The sequence below is a fragment of the Diabrotica virgifera genome, chromosome 9 (assembly GCF_917563875.1).
Source record: "Diabrotica virgifera virgifera chromosome 9, PGI_DIABVI_V3a".
Lineage (NCBI taxonomy): Eukaryota > Metazoa > Arthropoda > Insecta > Coleoptera > Chrysomelidae > Diabrotica > Diabrotica virgifera.
Genome location: NC_065451.1, coordinates 71866047 through 71891873, shown reverse-complemented (window position 1 = coordinate 71891873; position 25827 = coordinate 71866047). Strand labels below are relative to the sequence as shown.

Genomic DNA, 25827 nt, shown 5'->3' with positions numbered 1-25827 from the left:
CGCGACAGCTCCCGGATTAATATTATAGTGTAGGAAACAAAGGTTGAACCTTGCAAAATGGACACAAGTCCGGTTTTATTTTTTTTTCTGGTATATCAAGGGGTGCTTATTATAAGACTAACTTTTTCTGAAAAAATTTCGCCCCGGAACCCCCCTTTTCACCCCTTTAAAGGGGGTAATTTGTGGTTTTTGCGGAACGTAGCCCTTCCTGTACCTTTTACAAAAAATTTCTTTTATAAAAAAAATGAAGAGAACTATATTTTCTACGATTTATTTCCCGACAGCATCTGTCTATCATCCACAGTTTAGCGGGGGTGGCGCCCCAAATTTGACAAGTTTTTAAAAAAGGTGTTTTTAAAAAAAATATATTTTTCCCTAACTGTAACGGAAATTAAGAAGAAATCCCACGGAAATTATTCACAAATAATTGATTGATTTTTTGGTATAGGTTTCACTTAGGAGTAATTGCCCTTTTTTTAATTACAGGGCGTTACATTTTAAAAAACCCCTTTTTATACCACCTGAACCATTTATGCTAGAGTAAAAATACTTTCAGCGATTATCCATGTACTGGTGCTATTTACAAATTTGTATAATGCACCCCCATTTTTTCCCCTGAACCACCCCAAAAAAAAGAAGAATTAATAAATAAAGTGATTTTCTTGGAGTCCTTCACACACAATGCCCTTTATTAATATGCTTCATAATATATCATTTTGTGCACGTTATTATTACCCATGCATGGACACCAAAAGCGATTTCATGGTGCAACCCCTGTAGCAAAAAAAAATAAATAAAATGGGGGGTTGAAATTTTTTTTTTTTGTTTTTTGCTTTTTGATCCATATGGGCATATGCTTCATCAATAGTGCTTTTTAAAAAATATATATGGTTATTGCAACATCCATGCGGAAACCACCCCTATCCTTGAAAATATACTGCAGAAACTACCCCTATCCCTTGAAGAGCATGTTTTTACGATTTTCTCATTACCTATGCATTATTTTTAAACAAAACTTATACAAGGTTAAAGACCACTATTTACTCTTACTTATGAACCTACAAATTATTATGACTTATGCACATTTTACAATCTTTGCGCCCTAAAGCCACAGTGGTGGCCCAAAATAAATTTTTGCATATTTTCGCCACCTACACGCATTTTATTGATTTAATGCTACCTTAATAGCACAATATTTACCCTTAGGTGGTCGCTAAGCAGTGGCGGATCAAGGGAGGGGTGATGGGGGTGATCACCTCCGCCCACTCTCAAACCAAGTGATATTATATTTAAAGATTATAAAAATATTCATTTATTTTTATAAAAATACTTATATTATATTATTTTTATAAGAATGGCGCACTTTTTATGCTTTGGCGACAGTGGCGGATCCAGCATCGTTAAGAGGGGGTGCCAATTGGTTAAATTTCTATAAAAATAAATGAATATTTCTATAACCTTTAAATATAATATCTCTTGGTTTGAGAGGGGGGTGGGGGTGATCGCCCCCATCACCCCTCCCTAGATCCGCCACTGCTTAGCGACCACTTAAGGGTGAATATTGTTCTATTAAAGTAGCATTAATGCAATAAAATGCTAGTAGGTGGCGAAAATATGTAAAAATTGATTTTGAGCCACCATTGTGGCTTTGGGGCGCAAAGATTGTAAAATGTGCATAGGTCATAATTTGTAGCTTACACTGTGATGTTTCATTTTACATAAGTACTTTATCAATAAAACGAACAGATGACGAAAATAAAAACAAAAACTGGAGCCCGCCAAAGCATATATGAGGTTTACGGCGTCACTGTGCCGTAATGATTGCTTATACGAAAAAAATTAATAGGACCTAATTTTTAGAGTAAATAGTGGTCTTTAACCTTGTATATGTTTTGTTTAAAAATAATGCATAGGTAATGAGAAAATCGTAAAAACATCCTCGCCAAGGGATAGGGGTAGTTTCTGCGGTATATTTTCAAGGACAGGGGTGGTTTCCGCAGGGATGTTGCAATAACCATATATATTTTTGAAAAGAACTATTGATGAAGCATATGCCCATATGGATCAAAAAGCAAAAAAAAAAAAATTTCAACCTCCCATTTTATTTATTTTTTTTTTTTTGGCTACAGGGGTTGTACTAGGAAATCGCTTTTAGTGTCCATGCATGGGTAATAATAACGTGCACAAAATGATATATGAAGCATATTAATAAAGGGCATTGTGTGTGAAGGATTCCAAGAAAATTACTTTGTTTATTAATTCTTCTTTTTTTTGGGGTGGTTCCGGGGAAAAAATGGGGGTGCATTATACAAATTTGTAAATAGCACCAGTACATGGATAATCGCTGAAAGTCTTTTTACTCTAGCATAAACGGTTCAGATGGTATAAAAAGGGGTTTTTTAAAATGTAACGCCCTGTAATTAAAAAAAGAGCAATTACCCTTAAGTGAAACCTATACCAAAAAATCAACCAAATATTTGTGAATAATTGCCGTAAGGTTTCTTCTTAATTTCCGTTACAGTTAGGGAAAAATATATATTTTTTAAAAACATCTTTTTTAAAAACTTTTCAATTTTAGGGCGCCACCCCCGCTAAACGGTGGATGATAGACATATGCTGTCGGGAAATAAATTGTAGAAAATATTGTCCTCTTCATATTACTATAAAAAATTTTTTTTGAAAAAGTTACAGGAAGGGCTACGTTCCGCAAAAACCACAAATTACCCCCTTTAAAGGGGTGAAAAGGGAGGTTCCGGGGCGAAGTTTTTTCAGAAAAAGTTAGTCTTATAATAAGCACCCCTTGATAGAACAGAAAAAAAAATAAAACCGGACTTGTGTCCATTTTGCAAGGTTCAACCTCTGTTTCCTACACTATTATTATTTCTTCATTTTTAGATTAAAATGTACAAGCGCAACAACACTCACATTGTGTAAAGCAAATAATAACTTTTTTCTACAAGCACTATTCAAAGTGCACTTTTCTGCACGGTTTTATGTTAGCAAACTTGATATTTTCTCACAGTATGAGATATTTGACATTAGTGTGCAGAAAAGTGACGTTTCTGTGCCGCAAAGTGACGTTTCTGTGCCGCAAAGTTCTTTTCTGCACAGTTGACTACCTCATTCTGAGTAACGTTATATTCTGTTTACATCCGTGGACTACCGCATTCTGAGTAACGTTATATTCTGTTTACATCCGTGGTTAAACTTTAGACAAATATATAACCTATAAGACAATTATATTTAACTATAGCATAGAAACTAAATTATGGATGTTACAACTGTTTTATTTTACAATTTTATTCTTATTAAACATTTTATAATTATCAAATAACCAATAAGGATTTAGCAACCTGTGCAAGATATGTCGAATGAAGTAGGTTTTGTGTAAATCCGTGACTACATAAATATAATGTCAAAAATGTGTAATAATTGTTTAAATTTAAACAAATTAAGGCAGTGCATTAATTTTTTAACTGATTTCTGTGCAATTTATTTAGGTATAAGGAATTTAAATTGATTAGTAGGTATTAATTAAATACAGTTTAAAATTTATCACATAGGTACCTATTATAATTAATCGTCGTTTGGAAATTGTGATTTTTATTTTTAGGAAAAACTGTGCTTGTAGAAAAAGTATAGTGTGAAACACGTGCAGAAAGGTAATTTCTCACTCGTTTGAATTGCGGCACTCGCTTGCGCTCGTACCGCAACTTTTCAAACTCGTGAGAAATTAGTACCTTTCTGCACTTGTTGCACAATATACTATATTAAGTTTGGAATCTATTTTGAAAATTTTATTTCGTAAAAAAAGGCATAAAAAAGGCAAAAGTTGGATGTGTGAGACAAAATCTCACGCGCGACCGCTGACGTGAAAGCTAACCTAGCGATCAATGCCGGGTTAAACCGTTATTATTCAAAATTTAGAGTTTGCGCAATAATATGAAGTGATTATAATTTCGAGACAAATCCATTATGTAACTTTTATTTTATTTGATACTACATTTTTCATTTTTAACTATTTAGAATGGGAAATAAGCCACAATATTATTAAAAAATGATTTTTATTAACGTTTCGACGCCCAAATCGTGTGCCGTTGTCAAAATACAAAATACTATTAATATAAACAAAAATGTTGTTGCTTAGTAAAAAAATTCTTCTAATAATTTATTTAATTTGACTCATTTATATCGGCAATTCAGATACATATGATACATTTTAAAGTAGAAGACTTTAAAATGATATTGCCAATATTTATGAGTTGCGTTCCTGGGACGACTTTACTGAAAGATAGTTCATTCGATTACATGAAATCAACCCCAACTCAAGAATATCCGTCACAAAAAAAAAATCATAGCATGTGATCTGTCTTTAAAAAGACAACCACATGCAACGGTGACATTAAAATTCTCGCGTTAGAGATCTCATAGTAAATCACGAGGGAAAACCAGGAAAAACCTCGTGATACTATCCCGACATCGTAAGTATTTGGTCTTACATTTAATTTACTCTCAAAATTAATACCAAATTCTGACTTTACTATAATTTTGTTTAAATTATAAATAATATCAATAATACATGGGTATATAAGTAATACTAAAATATAAAATATGTACTAACTCGACTATTGACTTACTAATTGTGGTATTTTCTTTCTATTGACTTCCTCTTTCAGTATGGGTATCCACATCCTACTGCATTCCACCGAGGAATTTGCGACACAATTGGTTTCGTTTAGCATAATTAGAGCCGCTTCTTTGATTTTTCTTTTTTTACTATCTGTTTCTTTCAGGACTATACTTGAATCTCTCCACTGAACTCTATGTTCATTATCCCATGCGTGTTGACATATTTGAGATCTATCAAATTCTCTATTTTTAATATAAGATTATAATAATAAAATATAAATAATATATTAATTATAATATATTATTATTATAATAATAATATATAAAATAATATATAATATATAATATAATATATAATATAATATATAAAATAATATATAAATTATAATAATAATATATAATTATAATAATATATAAAATTAATAATTATAAAATACCTTGTGAATGCGAACAGTTTTATATAGGTGAAACATCAAGACCATTAAACGTTAGAATAAGTGAACATCAATCTTATATTAAAAATAGAGAATTTGATAGATCTCAAATATGTCAACACGCATGGGATAATGAACATAGAGTTCAGTGGAGAGATTCAAGTATAGTCCTGAAAGAAACAGATAGTAAAAAAAGAAAAATCAAAGAAGCGGCTCTAATTATGCTAAACGAAACCAATTGTGTCGCAAATTCCTCGGTGGAATGCAGTAGGATGTGGATACCCATACTGAAAGAGGAAGTCAATAGAAAGAAAATACCACAATTAGTAAGTCAATAGTCGAGTTAGTACATATTTTATATTTTAGTATTACTTATATACCCATGTATTATTGATATTATTTATAATTTAAACAAAATTATAGTAAAGTCAGAATTTGGTATTAATTTTGAGAGTAAATTAAATGTAAGACCAAATACTTACGATGTCGGGATAGTATCACGAGGTTTTTCCTGGTTTTCCCTCGTGATTTACTATGAGATCTCTAACGCGAGAATTTTAATGTCACCGTTACATGTGGTTGTCTTTTTAAAGACAGATCACATGCTATGATTTTTTTTTTGTGACGGATATTCTTGAGTTGGGGTTGATTTCATGTAATCGAATGAACTATCTTTCAGTAAAGTCGTCCCAGGAACGCAACTCATAAATATTGGCAATATTATTTTAAAGTCTTCTACTTTAAAATGTATCATATGTATCTGAATTGCCGATATAAATGAGTCAAATTAAATAAATTATTAGAAGAATTTTTTTACTAAGCAACAACATTTTTGTTTATATTAATAGTATTTTGTATTTTGACAACGGCACCCGATTTGGGCGTCGAAACGTTAATAAAAATCATTTTTTAATAATATTGTGGCTTATTTCCCATTCTAAATAGTTAAAATTGTAAAAATGCCACAAGAAAATAGCTTCAGAACAACATTAAGAAACCGGTATGGGCCTAGCGTGTGTCAAAATTTTAGGAAATTGGAAACCTTCTACGAGAAACTGGCACACTGTCAAAATTCTATCAAATTCTTAAAACGATGTAGAGATAACAACTTAATACCGAAGGGCTTGAGGTTACGGCCAGCATACTCAAGCAGAAGACTCCAAAATATTCTACATAGAGCCAGTTTGTCAATGATCCGGGAAAGGTTACAATTTCACAGGTCAAATTTATTTTTTATTGAACAAGACATCGTAAGTATTAAAGATTTGCTTTTCGGAATGATATCAAATTCTGATTTTGATCGAATTATTTTTAGTTTACACATAATTTATCAAAATTCATATCAGAAACAAAGAAATATACATTTAAATAAATTTAATATTCTTTTAGAACAAAATAGTATACATACTTTTGATAACCTAAATAGAAATAATGACATATTAGCGACAGTTGTCAATCTATCAAATAGACAGTTAAATGCAACGGAGAATTTGGTATTGTCAAAGGGTTTAAACTATGCTGTTACTCATCCATCTATTCCAAAATTAGAAATAATTAGTTCAGTGGAAAAAATATCACAGTGTTTACCAACTCATGAAAAAGAACAGTATAGGGTACTATGTAAACTTGAATTGGAAAAGACAAATCAAATTGAACAGAACATCAGTAAAGAGGAAATTAAAGCTTTAAAAACTTTAAAAAATGATGACTCCATAACGATCCTACCAGCGGATAAAGGAAATGCAACTGTAATAATGGATAAAATACAATACGAGGACAAAATTACAGATCTAATTACAAATGGACCTTATACCAAATTAACGAAGGATCCAACGAAAACACTGGAAAACAAAATCTATAGAACTTTATTCAAATTTAAAAATGATCTAACATACTATCAAAGAAAATTAATTACACCTCATTACAGTAAGTCACCACATTTTTATGGAGTACCGAAAATTCATAAAGCGAACATACCACTTAGACCCATTTGTAGTACCATCAGTTCTCCTTGTAGTGAACTATCAAAATTTTTATTAAACATTATTAAACCATTTGCTAATAATGATGACACATTTATAAAAAATACAAAACATTTTGTAAACAAATTATCAACTATTGAGTTTAATCCAAATAATATTTTAGTAAGTTTTGACATAAACAGTTTATTTACAAATGTGCCATTAGATAAAACTTTAAACATAATCAAAACGAAATTAGAGAATGATGATACATTGACAACTAGGACAAAACTAAATGTATCAGCTATAATGGAGTTATTGACATTATGTACTAATAATACCTATTTTCAACTAAATAATGAATTTTATAAACAAAATTTTGGTCTAGCAATGGGCTCCTCTTTATCTCCATTATTGGCTAATATATTTATGGAGGATTTCGAAACTAATATCATTTCTAAACAAAATTTAAAACCCACTGTATGGTGGAGATATGTAGATGATGTGTTTTCAATATGGCCTCATAGATCAGAATTGTTGGATACATTCCTGAATATTATAAACGATCAAGAAGAGACAATAAAATTTACAATGGAAAAGGAATATAATAACACCCTGCCTTTCCTCGATGTTTTAGTCTTAAAGAAGGATACTGGATATGAGACTCAAGTGTATAGAAAACCAACACATACCAACAGATATCTCAATTACAAATCAAATCACAACATCAACGTTAAAAAGGGAATCATAAAATCCTTATATGATAGAGCCAAAATTACTTGTTCTAACGAAAATTCCTTTTTAGAAGAAAAACAATTCTTAACATCTGTTTTATTAAAAAATGATTATCCTTTATCGTTTATAAATAAGGAATTGTCAAGATTGGATCGAATGGAACAGAGCAACATAGAACGGGATCCTACAACATTCACAAGAAATAATACGAGGAAAATATCAATACCATACATAAAAGGACTATCCGAGAAACTTAAAACAATAGGAAATAAATTCAACATTTCAACAACATTCAAAACAACCAACACATTGAGATCTATTCTATCCAAAACTAAACCTAACAATGAACAAGAAAGGACAAAGAATTGTATTTATAAAATACCTTGTGAAAGCGAACAGTTTTATATAGGTGAAACATCAAGACCATTAAACGTTAGAATAAGTGAACATCAATCTTATATTAAAAATAGAGAATTTGATAGATCTCAAATATGTCAACACGCATGGGATAATGAACATAGAGTTCAGTGGAGAGATTCAAGTATAGTCCTGAAAGAAACAGATAGTAAAAAAAGAAAAATCAAAGAAGCGGCTCTAATTATGCTAAACGAAACCAATTGTGTCGCAAATTCCTCGGTGGAATGCAGTAGGATGTGGATACCCATACTGAAAGAGGAAGTCAATAGAAAAAAAATACCACAATTAGTAAGTCAATAGTCGAGTTAGTACATATTTTATATTTTAGTATTACTTATATACCCATGTATTATTGATATTATTTATAATTTAAACAAAATTATAGTAAACTCAGAATTTGGTATTAATTTTGAGAGTAAATTAAATGTAAGACCAAATACTTACGATGTCGGGATAGTATCACGAGGTTTTTCCTGGTTTTCCCTCGTGATTTACTATGAGATCTCTAACGCGAGAATTTTAATATCACCGTTGCATGTGGTTGTCTTTTTAAAGACAGATCACATGCTATGATTTTTTTTGTGACGGATATTCTTGAGTTGGGGTTGATTTCATGTAATCGAATGAACTATCTTTCAGTAAAGTCGTCCCAGGAACGCAACTCATAAATATTGGCAATATCATTTTAAAGTCTTCTACTTTAAAATGTATCATATGTATCTGAATTGCCGATATAAATGAGTCAAATTAAATAAATTATTAGAAGAATTTTTTTACTAAGCAACAACATTTTTTTTTATATTAATAGTATTTTGTATTTTGACAACGGCACCCGATTTGGGCGTCGAAACGTTAATAAAAATCATTTTTTAATAATATTGTGGCTTATTTCCCATTCTAAATAGGTAGTTAAAATTGTAAAAATGCCACAAGAAAATAGCTTCAGAACTACATTTTTCATAAGATGTGTGCGGTGTCCTTTTCATGCTTTTCGTGCATTTCTGTGGAGACAAGGAAAATTACAAGATATCGCCGTATTTATTGACTGACCTACAACGACAATTAATAATCGAACGTACCTAGCGGTATTATGATACAATCAATAATTTAATGTTTGTTGTGTATGTAGGTATCTGGAATGAATACCGGAAAATCAAATAGTAGCTCTCTCTGATTCCAGTTCCCAGTGCCTACTACTGTTAGCTGTAAACTGCACGGGTGGTTGCCGATTAAGGCTGTTAGCGGTTATGTCAGGGGGAATGGTCTACCTCAATAATTTCAATTGGTTTTCTCCATTACGATATTTCAATTAGACGAGTAATTTGTTCAGGAATGTTGGTACTTCAGAAATCATAAAATCATATAAATCGATTGTTAAGATAAGCTCTGTAAGCCAGTTTATATTACTTCATTTACTATAACTAATAAAATGGGCAGAAGGCAAAAGAAAAAAACATTGAATATTTTAAAGCCAAACCAGATTTTTATGAATTAAATATATTTTTTCACTACATTGCCTCACAAAATAAAACAAATAAGTGAAATTCCAAGATTTTTTGAAGTTATACTTCTTTACGCGCGATATGAGGGTGAATTTTAATAGGATTAAAACCTTTGATCCCGGCGCAGTCGCATTACAACTTTGTTCTGATTGGATGTTCAAATGACATGACAAAAATTATCCAATATGGCAGCTGTGGCACAGCTGTGGGACTGTGGTTTGGTTATGTATGGTTGTTGCGTTTTAAAATTTGTAGGAAGAGAAACAACAAACAAAAAGTTAGTTAATGGTTATACTGCCTTTTTAAATAGTTTTCATATTATATTTCTGGACTTATTAACATAGAAGAGATGATTGTTGCATGCCAATGTGAAAGCCCATCAAACTGTGACTAGTATGAGTGCCGCAAAATTACTGATAAAAAACCTATTAGCTCGAAGGCGTAGAGAACTGTGGATAACAACAATCAACCGGGACGATCTACGATCTCGCTTATTCAAAGCTAAAGAATCTTACACTGGTAAGTGTTTTAAAAATAGTTGATCAAATTTTGTTATAATATTTGAGCATAGCCACTTTGCACGATGCAAGTGATTGCGAAATTTATTAGTCGTTATACGGGCTCTGATTGGGTGTTGAAATGATCTGTCAATAATAAATAATTGTTCAATATGAAGGTAAACAAATGTATAATATATTAGTTTTATTGTTGTGAGGACATAAACAAAAAAGTTTATAATTGTAGTGTTTTTTAAATAGTTTTTACAGCAACAGGTACGTAATAATTGTAAATGTATCATAGGTACATACCTATTTGAACCTACCAAAATACATAGTATGTAATACTTTTATTTACATAATTTGATTACCATCAAAATTTCTAATTACGTATTTTTTATGGGAAATAAGCCAGAATTTTACTAAAAAATGAATTTATTAACGTTTCGTTATCTAAATTTAAATTAAAAATAATTTATTATTCAATAGTATTTTGTATTTTGACAACGAAACCCGATTTGGGCTTCGAAACGTTAATAAATTCATTTTTTAGTAAAATTGTGGCTTATTTCCCATAAAAAATACGTAATTATAAAAATGCCACAAGGAAATAGCTTCAGAACAACATCAAAATTTCTATCAATATTCACCTAATATTGTTTTCTTACTCTATGTTTTGTTGTAATTTTCAATTCTAAATCATTTCAATTCAAAATCAAAATAATTTGATTTACATAATTCAAAAATTTCAAAAGTTTAATCCGTTTAGTTAGTCGATCTTCGCACATAATGACACACTGTCTCCGTGGCGAAGCGTTTAATGTGAGTGAACCCCAATACAACGCCAATACCAGCCGCGCTGGTAAGTTGGTTCGAATCTCAAAAGAAACTTTTCTTTTTTTATTTTTTTTATACATTTTATGATTGTAAGTATATTTATTATATAATTTTATTTTCAGAAAACAAAATTTCCGACAATTAATGTTCAAAAATAATTTGTGGCATTTTTAATGTGTTTGTGTGTGTTTTATTCTTTTATTATTTTAATTTTTGGCACTGTTTTAATAAAAATGTTTGAGAAGTAGTAAGTATAAATTAGTTTAATATTTAAATAAAATATAAATAAAAAGTATATTAATTTCGTTTATAATCATATAAACATATAATGGAAGTATAACTTCTTACGTGCGTACAAAGTACACACACATCCTCTTTTTCTTTTTTATCTTAGTCTATTGTCTATTGATTATGTTCAAAATAAGAGAGCTAAAAGGAACTACAACGTTAACGGGTTTTATTGTTTCATATGGTCAATGGACCTCTATGTATGAAAAAACCGTTGAGTGCTACTATTTAAAGGGGTGCGTTTTTTGAGAAAGGGATGAATTAGTCCCTAGGCACAGGGTGAATTAGGGTGAGTTCTCTGCACTTTTTGTACAAACACGTCTACAGAAAAATTGTTCCAGGTTAAATTTACTATCGAAGTATCACCTTTTAAAGTCAAAAATATTTTTCTTTGTAAAAATATATTCAAAAAAGGAGCAAACAAACACACAAGAAAGCAATTTTGTTTTTTGCCCCATAACTTTTTTCCACGATGATATAGGTATAAGCTTTACAGAAAAAAATCTTCCATCCTTACCCTTTCAAACGACCTTTGGTAGAAGTCTCTAGGATTTACAGTTTTCAAAAAATGATTTTTCAAAGTTCGTTGCTCACAGCATTTTTGGCCCATTTTCCCCATTATTTCGCAAACATTGTTCTCTAACTTTTTTCTAAGCATTCGTAGGTATATATAATGGTATACTTGGTACGAAGATAGGTCAATAATTACCTTTAAAATGGTCTATTATACAGGGTGTCCAGAAACTCTACCGACAAACGAAGACAGGAGATTCCTCAGATAATTTTAAGACAATTTAACCCAATTCACCTAGTCCGAAAATGCTTCCTAAGGGAGCTAGAGCTCTTTGAAGATGGCGTCATGTAATTAGTTATTCATAAATACCTCCAGAACGCTTCTATTTAGAAAAACGAAAATTGGTATACATATTTACTTTCCAGAAATGAATCGATTTCATCCATTGTGAATTTCTAGTACAGGTCATAGGCGTCCGTTTTGGGTAGGGCAACGGTTATTTTATCGCCTGACTTTTTTGTCTTTAATTTTTAAGCATTTTTGACTCTGGATTATTAAATTGTGAGTTATTATAGTACTAAAAGGTACTCTTGGTTTAAGTCGATAGAATACACCGTTTTCTAGAAAAATCGATTTGAAAATTTTTCTTTCCTTGAATTAAAAAAAAAAAGATTAAAAAAAGACTATTTAGAAAGATGAAAACTGGTACATTTATTTATATTCCAGAGATTAATCGATTTCATTAAGGGCGAATTTCTTGTACCGGTCATAGGCGTCCGTTTTGGGTAGGTCAACAGTTATTTTATAGCATAACTTTATTGTCTTTAATTTTTAAGTATTTTTGACACTAGATTATTCAATTATGAAATATTCGAGTACTAAAAGTTACTTTTGCTTTAAGTTGGTAAAATACATCAGTTTTTTTTTTAATTTTTTTTAACTTTTTTTTTCAAATTCCCAAAACTAAAAACTTTCAAATCGATTTTTCTAGAAAACGGTGTATCCCACCGACTTAAAGTAAGAGTACCTTTTAGTACTAGAATACCTCACAATTTAATAATCCAGTATCAAAAATGCTTAAAATTTGAAGACAAAAAAGTTATGCGATAAAATAACCGTTGCCCCACCCAAAACGGACACCTATGACCGGTACTAGAAATTCGCAATGGACGGAATCGATTCATTTCAGGAAAGTAAATATGTATACAAATTTTCGTTTTTCTAAATAGAAGCGTTCTGGAGGTATTTAAGAAAAACTAATTACATGGTGATTTGGGTTAAATTTTCTTAAAATTATCTGAGGAATCTCCTGTTTTCGTTTGTCGGTAGAGTTTCTGGACACCCTGTATAAGGTTGTACGACTACTTTTAAGCAAGTTATGGTTTTTCAAAGTTTATTATAACTTCATTATAACTTTTTTCTTGTACATTTAGGTATATACGTTGTGCAATAAAAAGAAAGTTTATTTTCCTTACTTTAAAATGGTGTATTGTAAAAAATTCTAGGACTATTTTTAAACAAGATATCCGTAGGATATCCAAGGGTATCCGTAATTTGAGAAAAATTATGAATTTTTTTATTTTTTTTTATTTAGAAGAATATAATTGCATATAATAACACAATCTTTAATTCCAAATAACTTTCCTTAATAACATTCTTTGATATTGTGAAATATAAAGGTACTTTACTCTTGAGCGAAATTCATATTTTTTAACATACCTCGTATACTATTGATAAAATTTTTTATTTGATGATTGCATCTTAGGTTTTAGACTATGCAGAGAATTTTATACAGAATATTTTTTTTTCATAAAGTTAATAATAAAAAAAATTTCCATAAAATGGTTTCAACTTAGTGGGACATATTGCATGTGTATTATGTCACAGTTTAAAAAAGCATAACTTGTTTAACAATAGTCCTCGAATTTTTTGCAATACACCATTTTAAAATAAAGAAAATAAGCTTTCGTTTTTATTGGACGAGGTATAAACCTAAATGTACAATAAAAAAAGTTGTAATGAGAAATTTAAAAATAATCGTAAAATTTATCAAAATCATCAATAGTCTAAAATTTGAAAAACCCTATCTTGCTTAGAAATAGTCATACGGCCCTATAAAATAGACCATTTTAAAGGTAATTAACTTTTCTTCCTACTAAATGTACCATTGCATATACCTAAATCTGCGTAGAAAAAAGTTACAGAACAATGTTTGCAAAATAACAAGAAAAATGGCCCAAAATCGCTGTGAGTGGCAAATTTTGAAAAATTATATTTCGGAAACTATAAATCCTAGAGACTTCTAGGAAACGTCATTTTAAAGAGGAAGGACGGAAGTTTTTGTGAAAAAATACCTGTACCTATATTTTCGCAAAAAAAGTTTTGGGGTAAAAACTAATTTGCCTTCTTTCGTGTTTTTTTTGCCCCTTTATTGAATATATTTTGGCAAAAATAAATATTTTTGACTTTAAAAGGTAATATTTCGATAGTAAATTCAACCTGGAACAATTTTTCTGTAGACGTGTTTGTACCAAAAGTGCATTGAACTCACCCTAATTCACCCTGTACCTAGGGACTAATTCACCGCTTTCTCAAAAACGCACCCCTTTAAATGGTAGCACTCCGCGCTTTTTACATATTTAGAGGTCCATTGACCCTATGAAATAATAATAAATCCACGTTAACGTTGTAGTTCCTTTCTAAAATACATAATCATTAGCCTATCTGTTAAGTTGGCTTTTATAATAATTAAGTATACTCCTATTCTTCTTTTTTATAGACATGACTCTGTCTGTTTTTTCAATGTGCCTCCAGTAAGTTGTCGTTCCGTCGTTTTCGTGGTCTTCCCACTGATTTTTCTCCCCCTTTTTTTAGTAGTGCTGCCTGTATGCCGTCTGGGCCTGGGGCTTTATGGTTTTTTAGGGACGAAATTGCGGACTTTACTTCAGCTAATGTGGGCCCTGGTATTTCAGGTTCGGCTAACTGGTACTGTCTTTGTTGCCCTGTCGTTGTGGCGTTTTCTGTATTTAAAAGTTGCTCAAAATACTTTCTTCATTGGCGGCTTATCTCTTCGTCGTCTGTGAGTTATTGTCCTGCATCGTCTTTTATAAATCTTGGGCTGTTGGTCATGTTGCTCGTCATTGTTTTGAGGTCCCTATAAAACTGTTTAGACTGACCGGTTCTATGTTCCTCCTCGAGTTGGTGTATTCGTGCTTCTAGGTACTGTTTCTTTTTTTTTTCTTAAAAGTCTTCTCGTTTGAGTCCTAACTGTTGTATTCTTCCCTGTTACCTTCTGTAGGTCGTGTTGGTAACTCCAGCCTCTTGATTGCTTTCTGCTGCAAGCTGTGTTCGCACTCCTGGTCAAACCACTGGTTTTTCTTCTTGTTATTCCTTTTTTTAGTATTAAAACGTTTATAATAAATGCTACGAAAAAAATTTCCTCGCGTATGTCAGAGTACTAGCGATGCTAATTTTATCAAAATTTTACACAAACAAAAACAATAAAAACAGTTGTTGAAAAACAAATTCTTACCTACTAAATCTTCTCGTTTGGTCTTATTGTTGACATTTACATCACTGCTCATATTAAAATTTGTCTTTATGAAACACAAAACCATCTCCGTACACGGAGAAGAGAAAATTAATTCAAGACTAAAAAGTTGCTTTTCTAAGGTCCAAGACTTGTCAGGCCGTTACAAATATTTTGTTTTCTTCAAATATTATCTAAACCTTTTTACTCTAAGGTTTGTCCCGTGTCTTTATTGACCTGCCCCTTGGTCTTTTCATTTGTCTTCCCTCTTTACATACTTGTTTAACTGGTCTTTCTTGATTGATTCTAGTCGTGTGTCCATACAATCTCAGTTGGACCTCTTCAATTTTCTTAATAATTTTTTGGTCTATGCTCTGTATTTTCGATCTTGCTATATCTGCAAACCTCCAAGATTCACTACCAAAAACCAAAATCGACAAAAACACTGTCTTGCAGATGGTTGCTTTGGCTTCTTCAAATACTTTGGACAAAAACTTGCACTTTATATTCTCGCAAGTGAAAAATAATATTTTGATTATTTGATATCCACAAGTGCCTTAATTCAAGTTTAAACCTTCTTATCATTTCCCGATGCGATTTCTGGTATGATTTATTCTAAAACATTGTTTTTTAATCGGTAATGAAGCGCTGATGGCTGGACAGGCCTTAAGAGGGAAGAATAAGATTTTTGCCAGAAACTTCTCCTAATTTGAATTCTCGTTGTAGAAATGAGCACCCGCGCTCTCATACGCGCTTAATCAACTTTAAAAAACAATATTTTAAAATGAGACAAACCCAAAATACTTATAGGTAAGAAGATATAAGGTTTGAACTTAAATATATGCGCTTTGTGAATTCCAAAATGATATTACTTACTTATGTTTACGAGCGTTGAAGATCGTAATTTTTCGTAAATTTCAGTTTTAAATTGTCTATAAATCAAAAATGATCAACTGATTTTTCCTTTATTATGGAATGCGTCATGAAAGTTATAATGCAAAAATCTCATGAGAATATTTTTCTGAAAGAACCCTAGCTTTTACTTTTAAAACGTTTATAATAAATGTTCCAAAAAAATTTTCTCTCGTATGTCAGAGGTATGTCTAACGATTCTAATTTTATTAATGACCGACTGGTATATTATTTGACAAATAATGACATGATTTCGAAGTCAGTTAAGTATGATATAATGCCCTAGGGCATTAAGAGTTATTAAGCTACCAAGGGTATAATAAGGATAATAACGCTTGAGGTCAATGGTGTATATACGTTGACCGAAAGCGTTATTATCTTTAATACCCGTGGTGCCTTCAACGGTTAATATCCGACTAAATTCTTCTTTATATGCAAAAAATTTGAATGAATTTTAAATTAATTAGTTTTCAAATAAGTATATTTAGCAGCAATAGTCGTAAGGTAATTGTGGTAACCATAGTTTTACTTAGGTTTTTATTTGTTAACTTGACAGTATCTAACTAGTTATTTAAATTTAACGCCCAAGGGTGATATTTTTCAAAATAACGCCCTAGGGCATTAAAGTCGGAAAAATGAAAGAATACCCATGAACGAACATATAAAACGCTCTATATTTTCCTGTCACCGTGTCACACAAAAAATTGGCCAGCGCAAGTACATGTAATAATTATTTTTACATGTACTTGTACTGGACAATTTTCTTTGTGACACGGTGACAGGAAAATACAGCGTGTTTTATATGTTCGTTCATGGGTATTCTTTCATTTTTCCGACTGTATATCATATTTAACTGATTTCGAAATCATGTCATTATTTGTCAAATAATCTACCAGTCGAACATTAATTTAAATAGCTAGTTAAATACTGTCAAGTTGACAAATAACCTAAGTAAAACTATGGTTACCACAATTACGTTACGACTATCGCTGGTAAATATACTTATTTGAAAACTAATTAATTCAAAACTCATTCAAATGTTTTGCATATAAAAAATAATTCAGTCGGACATTAAACGTTGAAGGCACCACGGGTATTATAGATAATAACGCTTTCGGTCAACGTTTACCCCTTGTTCCAAAGGCTTTCGGTATATACACCATTGACCTCAAGCGTTATTCCTTGGTACCTTAATAAGTATAAAATTCTACATAAACAAAACCGATAAAACAGATGTTGAAAAATTCATTATTACCTTCTAAATCTTTTCCCCTAGTTTTATTGTTGTCATTTACGTCACTACTTATGTTAAAATTTGTCTTTATGAAGCAAAAAGCAAGGCCTAACCACACAAAATACCGTACCCGGAGAAGAGGAAGTTAATTCAACATTGAAATGTTCTACGGACTCTTATTCACATATTTAACTCTACACTACGACTAAATTGTTACCCTAGTAGGACCTGGAAAGTTGGCCAGATAGTTATGATATCCAAGCCCGGAAGGAAGCCAGAAGAGTTTTGTCTTCCTACTAATTCCTACGTACCGATAATCTCCCGATACTCCCAATTCTTTCATTGGATTTTGAGAAGCCATTAGAGAGATATCGCAAAGGCTAACGTTAATACCGTGTCAAGACGTTAATAAGGTATAACGTTCTATTTCAACATAGGCATCAAGAGAGTTATCGCAAATGGTCTGGAGCCGGGTTTAACGTTATTATTATGACAACCGACGTTTGGGATTAAATGTAACCTAGAAATTAATGTTGAGGAATACTATAAATGTTTTTTATTGAAAAAAGAATTTGGATTCTGAGCAGGTTGACTTGCATTTTAATTTTAATGATTTAGCCAACAATAAATATAAATAATCAGTATAAAAATAATATAAAATATCTGAATAACTAATATCCTAACCACAAAAAGTAGTCTATTGTAGACAAAATAAGAACACACGTTTTTCTCAACACAGGAAACACGGTGATTCACAGTTTTTACTTTATAAAATATGTATTCTATAAATTATTTTTATGTTTCATCTCAAATGTCAAATTAGCGTTAACGTTCTTACTGTCCCTTATTTCGACCTAAATAGCGGGAAACGTTATCCGGTATTAGCGTAACATTCAATCTGCGCTTGCGTACATGTCAAAATAGCGTATTCCGCTATTAGCGTGCGATAAAAATGCCTTTGCGATATCTCTCTATTATGTTAAGAGACTAAAAACTATAATAGACGAAAAGAAAATATTTCCAAATCAATAATTCGGTTCCGCAATAAACACGAGATAATAGAGCAAGTTCATAGTGTGGTAAATCAAATCAATAAGTACCGAATAATTATAGTATATTGTGCAAAAAATGCAGAAAAGAACTAATTTCTCACGAGTTTGAAACGTTGCGGTACAAGCGCAAGCGAGTAACGCAATTCAAACGAGTGGGAAATTACCTTTCTGCACGTGTTACACACTATACTTTTTCTACAACCACAGTATTTGCTTAAAATAAAAATCACAATTTCCAAACAAAGATATAATAATACTACAAAAGTTACACCCTTTTGAGGGGGGGGGGGAGATGGGAGAGAAGTTCTGTAAGACGAAAAACGTAAAAAACTACTAATTTACCAACTTCTCCCCCATCTCCCCCCAAACCGGACACTCAAAATGGTGTAACTTTTTTCTGAACAATATGTGGACCATATAGAAAAATTTGGTGTTGGAGGAAAACTTTTACTTTGGATGTTGGGGTTAGGCATTTTTTTGGAAATTATACTATACTACGTCCGTAACTTTGGGACCGTTCATTTTAGGAGGATTATGCATAGAGACTTTTTTATTTCAAATTTAATGTAGAACATTTTTCCATAGCAGGTTGTTAATGCTAAACCGCATAGTTTTAGAAATATTGAACGAAAAACGTAAACAACTACGAATTTACCGATTTCTCTCCCTATTCCCCCAAACCCGACACTCAAAATGGTGTGACTTTTTTCTGAACATTATGTGGACCATATAGAACAATTTGGTGTTGAAGGATAGCTTTCACTTTGGATGTCTGGGTTTGGGTCTAGTTATACCATACTATTTAGATTTTAAAACAAATATTTAAATTCACACAAACAATGTTTAACTTAGGTTTACATAACTTTAAAAACGATTATGTATTGAAATGGTGGGCCGGCGTAGCTCAGGCGGTAGTATGTTTGGCTCGCGTGCTGGTAGACCGGGTTTCAAATCCTAGCGCCGCACATAGGGGTATTTGACCGATCTGGCTGGCCAAAAGTCTATTTTGTCAAACATCTTTTGGGATAACATAAAGTACGTGTTCTATTAGCCCGATAGTTGCTATACACTGGGCAAACTCTTTCCCGGTCCCACGATATCGCCTACTCAGGCAATATCCAGTCAAAACTTGACCATCATCGTTCATAGTGTAAACGATTTTCGCTATTAAAGTGTGATCGCTAAGTTTGAGATTAAATACTATTTACTGAGTGATTGTTACAGTGTAAACAATTATGGATCTTGAAAATACAGGTAAGATCACATATTAATATGTGTAATTTTATACTATATTTGTACAATGCGGTTTCTAAGCAGCGTATTGAACTTTATCATTTTTTTGTTTAAAATTTGATTTGTTTTTAAAATTCTAAAAGAAATTAGTTATATTTCAGGGTGCTTCCCGGTCATATTTTTTATTGGGATAAATTTGATAGACCTCTTGAAATATGATGTTAGAGAAATCACCTGCTATTTTTTGCTCTTTTTCGTTATATTTACATTTAAATTGAGGTAGTCGTAAGAACCAAATTGCACAAACCTTTTTTTTTTCAGCTTTTAACACAACTCTTGTTTGTTTTAGACATGCCAAGTGGTTCAAATTACAGAGTTTTTTCTAGAAAAAGATTATACGATAAAATGCAAGAACAAAACTTGCCGAATTTGAAGCAAAAATAAATTATTTAGAAAATGAGCTTTTAACACATGAAGATTACAGTCAAGACCAAATAAAAGAGTTGAAGCGTAAAAGCGACTTTATAAGATGGCCAAAAGCTAATAGACAGCCAGCCAAATTCTTAGAAGCCACATAAGCCCGAAATAAACATTTCAGGATGTACCGTAACAGCTTTGCACGACAATTTTCAAGGGTGGAATGCAATCTAGACTTCTGTTAAGCTCTGATCCTTTAATAACTTGTTTAAGACCAAAACAGACAAAATCCTCAAAATCTTTTTCAAAAGAAACTATCGAAAAGTTCATTCCAGCTGATTTAGACGAAAATGTTAATAAACTCGGACTCCCAAGAACTAGCTGAAGATAAAGCAGATGACTCAGAAGAACCATGGAATTCATCGTCCAGTTGATGTTATTTCAATTTAATTACAATTTTTTATTACATTTACAATTGCATTTTTGTTTATTTTTGCTTGTACATAAAAAATATTCTATACCTACTCGTTTTTTTTAATAAACTATCAGAAATAATTTCCTTTCATACAAAATATTAAAAGAAACATTAAAATTAAATAATAACGCGATAAATCATTTTGGCCAGCCAGATTGCTGAAATACCCCTATGTGCGCCGGCAAGAAAAACTAGACATTTTTAAAAATATCGATAAACCTGAATAAAATATGTACCTTGGGTAAAGCCAGGGGTTGAAGGCGGTTGAAGCGTAGCACTGGCCCTGTTATCTTCCTTGTATACCGGTGGCCCTAGATATAGCACACTACCCTGCTATAATCCCAAAGCCGCGTCAGCGGTATAAAACGGGAGACTATTATTATTATTTATTGGAATGATACTCTACAAACTCTAGTACATGTCATCAGCGTCATTGTAAGAAAAACGCTTATTGCCTACTAGGCAGATTTCAGATCCCTCTAGGAGATAAAAAAAAACTAGAGTTCAGTTCATTAAACTGATCACCTTAAAATAAATTTGAAATTTTTATCCTAAAGACGCTTATTATTAAAACATTTTTCATAAATGTTACAAAAAGCTCTTTGTCGTATGTAAGAGTACTAACGATGGTAATTTTATTAATTGTACACAAACAAAGACGATAAAAACAGCTGTTGAAAAACACATTCTTACCTTCTAAATCTTGTCCTTTAGTCTTATTGTTGGCATTTACGTCACTGCTCATATTAAAATTTGTCTTTATGAAACAAAAAACAAGGCACAAACGACACAAAATACCGTACACGGAGAAGAGGAAATTAATTCAAGACTGAAAAGGTGCTTTTCATGATAAGGACTTGTCAGGCCGTTACAAATATTTTGTTTCCTTCGAATATTATCATCGAAATTGATAAGGAATATAATAAAGGAAATAATAGGAACTCGTTCTAGATTTGTTACAGGTTATCTCTTTAGGAACTCTAGTGCAAAAATTAGCTACTGTTCCAGTGTCGTGCATGAATTCTGCTTCTTTTCACGGCGTTTTCAAATAATCTAGATTTTTTTTATTTACACAAAATCACGTCAACCACACAGGGTTATTCGTTGATATATCAAACACAAAAATATTACAATAAATACAATACAATAATTGAAGAAAATGAAAATATATTATGTCAAAGTGTGTAAATAATTTATTTCTTTAGCTGAGCGCTTTCGACATAAACGTCATCGTCGGAACTAATGCTACAGTAAAAAAAGAAATCTTGCAAGAAAAAGAAGTAAAAAACCCTTTTTGTAAATTATTTTTTTATTGCTATGTCCAAGATATAAATATTTCTTCTAGACTAGTACAATACTAGTCAGCGAGCTTTTCTGGATCAATAAGAGAGAATATAATATATCTAGAGTGCTATGTATTAAGAGTATAAGTCAAAAATGAAAATTTTTTATTAGGACTTTTCAAAGTCTTTTTTACCACTGATGAAATAACTATTACAACTAAATATCAAAATGGTGACGAAATATGATTAATAAATTAGTAATTAACTATTTTAGTTTCTACTTTGGTAATACCTTATTATTAATTATATAGGGTGTCCCAAAAGTAGTGGAACGGTCGAATATTTCGCGAACTAAACATCGGATCGAAAAACTGAAAAATACGTGTTCAATCATTTTCAAAAATCCCCAAAATTTTCAATGACACCAAACACCAACCCCCACTACACCCCCTGGAGGTGGGGTGGGGGTAACTTTAAAATCTCAAATGGAAACTCCTAGATTTTCTTGCAGATTTGGATTCGTTACGTAAAAGTAAGCAACTTTTATTCAAGACATTTTTTCGAACTGTGGATAGATGGCGCTATAATTGGGAAAAACGATTTATCCTGATACCATAGGTAAATTATAGAAACGCTCTAATATCTCGAGAAATACACTTCCAAATGAGAAACCAAAAAACAGGTTTTTAATATTTTTCGAAAACCTATCGATAAACACCAAAAATGACCCTCCAACCCACCCCCTGGAGACGGGGTGGGGGTAAATTTAAAATCTTAAATAGCAACCCCCACTTTTTATTGCAGATTCGAATTCGTCATGAAGAATTAAGCTACATTGATTCGAAACATTTTTTAAAATTGCTGATAGATGGCGCTAATAAATCGTATTTTCCAATTAAAGCGCCACCTATCAACAATTCTAAAAAATGTTTCGAATTAAATGTTGCTTAGTTTTTCATGACGAATCCAAATCTGTAATAAAAAGTGGGGGGTTGCTATTTAAGATTTTAAAGTTACCCCCCACCCCACCTCCAGGGGGTGGGTTGGAGGGTCGTGTTTAGCGTTATTCGATAGGTTTTTGAAAAGTATTAAAAACCTTTTTTTTTGGTTCCTCATTTGGAAGTGTATTTCTCGAGATATTAGACCGTTTCTATAATTTACCTATGGTATCAGGATAAATCGTTTTTCTCAATTATAGCGCCATCTATCCACAGTTCGAAAAAATATCGTGAATAAAAGTTGCTTAGTTTTACGTAACGAATCCAAATCTGCAAGAAAAGCTAGGGGTTTCCATTTGAGATTTTAAAGTTACCCTCCACCCCACCTCCAGGGGGTGTAGTGGGGGTTGGTGTTTGGTGTCATTGGATAGATTTTTGAAAATGATTGAACACGTATTTTTCAGTTTTTTGATCCGATGTTTAGTTCGCGAGATATTCGACCGTTCCACTACTTTTGGGACACTCATAGAAGAATCCCGAAAAATCTTTTTTATGACTTATACTCTTAGTACATAGCACGTTAGATATTATGTATATTATATCAGTTTTATAGCGTTCTATGCCTTTCCGTTCCTAATCGCCACTCCTTTCTATTGTGGCAGTATTCCTCTCTTAGATTTCGTTCAGACATCGCCTTGGAGATACCCTTTATCCATGTAGTTGCTGGTCTTCCTCGTTTTCCTTTTTCTGTGGGGGTCCATTCTCACACTTTTTTGGGGATTCTCCTTTCATCCATTCGTCTTACGTGTCCGTACTATACTAGCTGTTGTCTTTCGATGTCATCTCTAATTGTTCTTTCTATTTCCATTTGGTGTCTAATGTCGTCGTTTCTTAGGTGTTCTAGTCTAGATCTTCTTGTTGACCTTCTCCAAAAATCCATCGCAGTGGCTAGTAATTTATCTTTGTACTTGTTGGTTAATTGCCAGACTTCAGCTCCATAGGTTAACACTGGTTTTAATATTGTGTTGTAAATTCGTTTTTTATTTTCTGTTCCTATATTTTTTTACCACAGTACCAAATTCAGGGATCATGTCACCTGTAATCCCTTTACTATCCTTTCTTTAATATTTTCTTCGTTTCGTCCTGTACTAGTTAGTTTTATTCCCAGATATATGTATTCTTTGCAGCTTGTAATTGTCTCCTGTTGCAGGTCCAGGTTCTCCGTTTGTTCCTTTCTTTCGCATAGATATAGATATTTTGTTTTTTGGTACTCACTTCAGGCCCCATTTTCTATATTCCTCTATTAGTTTCCTTGCCATATATTCAAGGTCTTCCTTGTCCCGTGCAATTACAATTTGGTCATCTGCATAGTGCAGCATGTAGAGTATCGCATCCGCATCTCCTATCGGTAGTCTCATTTCATTGCATTTCTTCTTCCATTGTCTAAGGGCTTCATCAATAAAAATATATATAGATATAAATATTAAATAATACTGGCGATATACTGCATCCTTGCCTTAGCTCTTTATTGGCCAGGAAACCTTTTGATATTGTATTTCCGCTTTTAATTTTGGATGTCGATTTTCTATATAGTTCTTTGAGTGCTTGTATAACAGATACATTTATGCTGGTCTTTTCTAGTACTTCCCATAGCCTATTACTGGAGACCGTGTAATATGCCTTCGTTAGATCTACCATGAGTAAATGCAACTCTTGGGCTCTTGACAGCCTTTTTTTGTTTTACTTGAGTTATACAGAAAATGTCGTCTATTGTGGATCTACCTGCCCTAAAGCCGCTTTGTTCCTCTGATTCGTGTGGATGGTATCCTTCACATATTAGATCTTTTAGAATTCTTCCGATATGAGCGGATATGAATGATTAAATAAATTAAGCTGAATTGATATTTTATGATTACTTAAGAATAAACATTCTTTGTATTTTTTGACAACCAAACAAAATAAATCTGCTCCTTTTTATAAAATCAAAGATAGTGGTAAACACAAACTTCCAAATTCCTAAACCCCTTGCCAAGTTTCGATAGTTTAGAACAAAAACTGACCGAATTCTAAACACAATTCCAACAGAGAGCAGCTCTAACAACTAGTATGAACTAACACAGAACAATGCCAACATATCAGATTGCATTCATAGAACAAACAATTAGTTAAACCATGCTGCATTTTCCTCTGCTTAACTCCACGCATTATCTTTAAATCAGTCTGGAACGCTGACAGAGAGGGGCGTTGCTTTCTGACGGAACTTGTTATCCGCTACGTTATTCAGTAAGTAACTGAAGTTTTATAGAGAAATAAATGTGTGAAGTCACAGGTTGGATTCTAAGATTTTGTTTTCGTTTAATAAAACTAAACAGATAAATACATACACACTTTCATTAACACTTAAGGGGAACGGAGCAAAATGCAAAATGTTGACGCATGTCAAAATTTTCAATGTGTTTTAAATACAGTGCTAGTCAAAAGTCCGTACCCCCCCTCGTATCTTTTGAACGCATATACCTTTAAGAGTGAAAGTTGAAGGGAGGAAATAAACGGACGTAAGTCCTTAGTCATGACAAGTGACGTAATAGTGATAGATGACGTTACAGAATGGGACCTTATGGCAAGTGATACCTCCTTTGAGAGGTATTCAAAATACCTATTCAGTCGTACTAATTTTTTTGGGTTTAAGTTGATTTTTATTTTGGTGATTAAATTAAATAAATATGATATTGTTTGTAGATTCGTATTTAATTAATAGAAATTCAAATGTCCGCCTATGGTTTTTTTGTCAAAAAAGTTGACGTTTTTCAATTCGTTCGTAGTTTTTACGTCAACGTCAACCTTTTTGACAAGTAGTCATAGGAGGAATTTTGAATTTTTATTAATTAAATGCGAAACTACAATTTTATATTTATTTCATTTATTCATCAAAATTAGCTT

General features: G+C 32.0%; 1 protein-coding gene across 1 annotated transcript in view; it reads right to left on the bottom strand.

Annotated features, from left to right (window-relative positions):
• The window catches only part of LOC114337183 (ABC transporter F family member 4-like), a 356953-nt gene extending 335429 nt beyond the window's left edge, over positions 1 to 21524 (bottom strand). Inside the window, exon 1 of the mRNA XM_028287585.2 lies at positions 21360 to 21524. Coding sequence (XP_028143386.1) covers positions 21360 to 21411 — 52 coding nt within the window. The 5' untranslated portion in view covers positions 21412 to 21524. The remainder of the gene's footprint in view (positions 1 to 21359) is intronic.
• Between the last annotated feature and the right edge of the window lie 4303 nt (positions 21525 to 25827).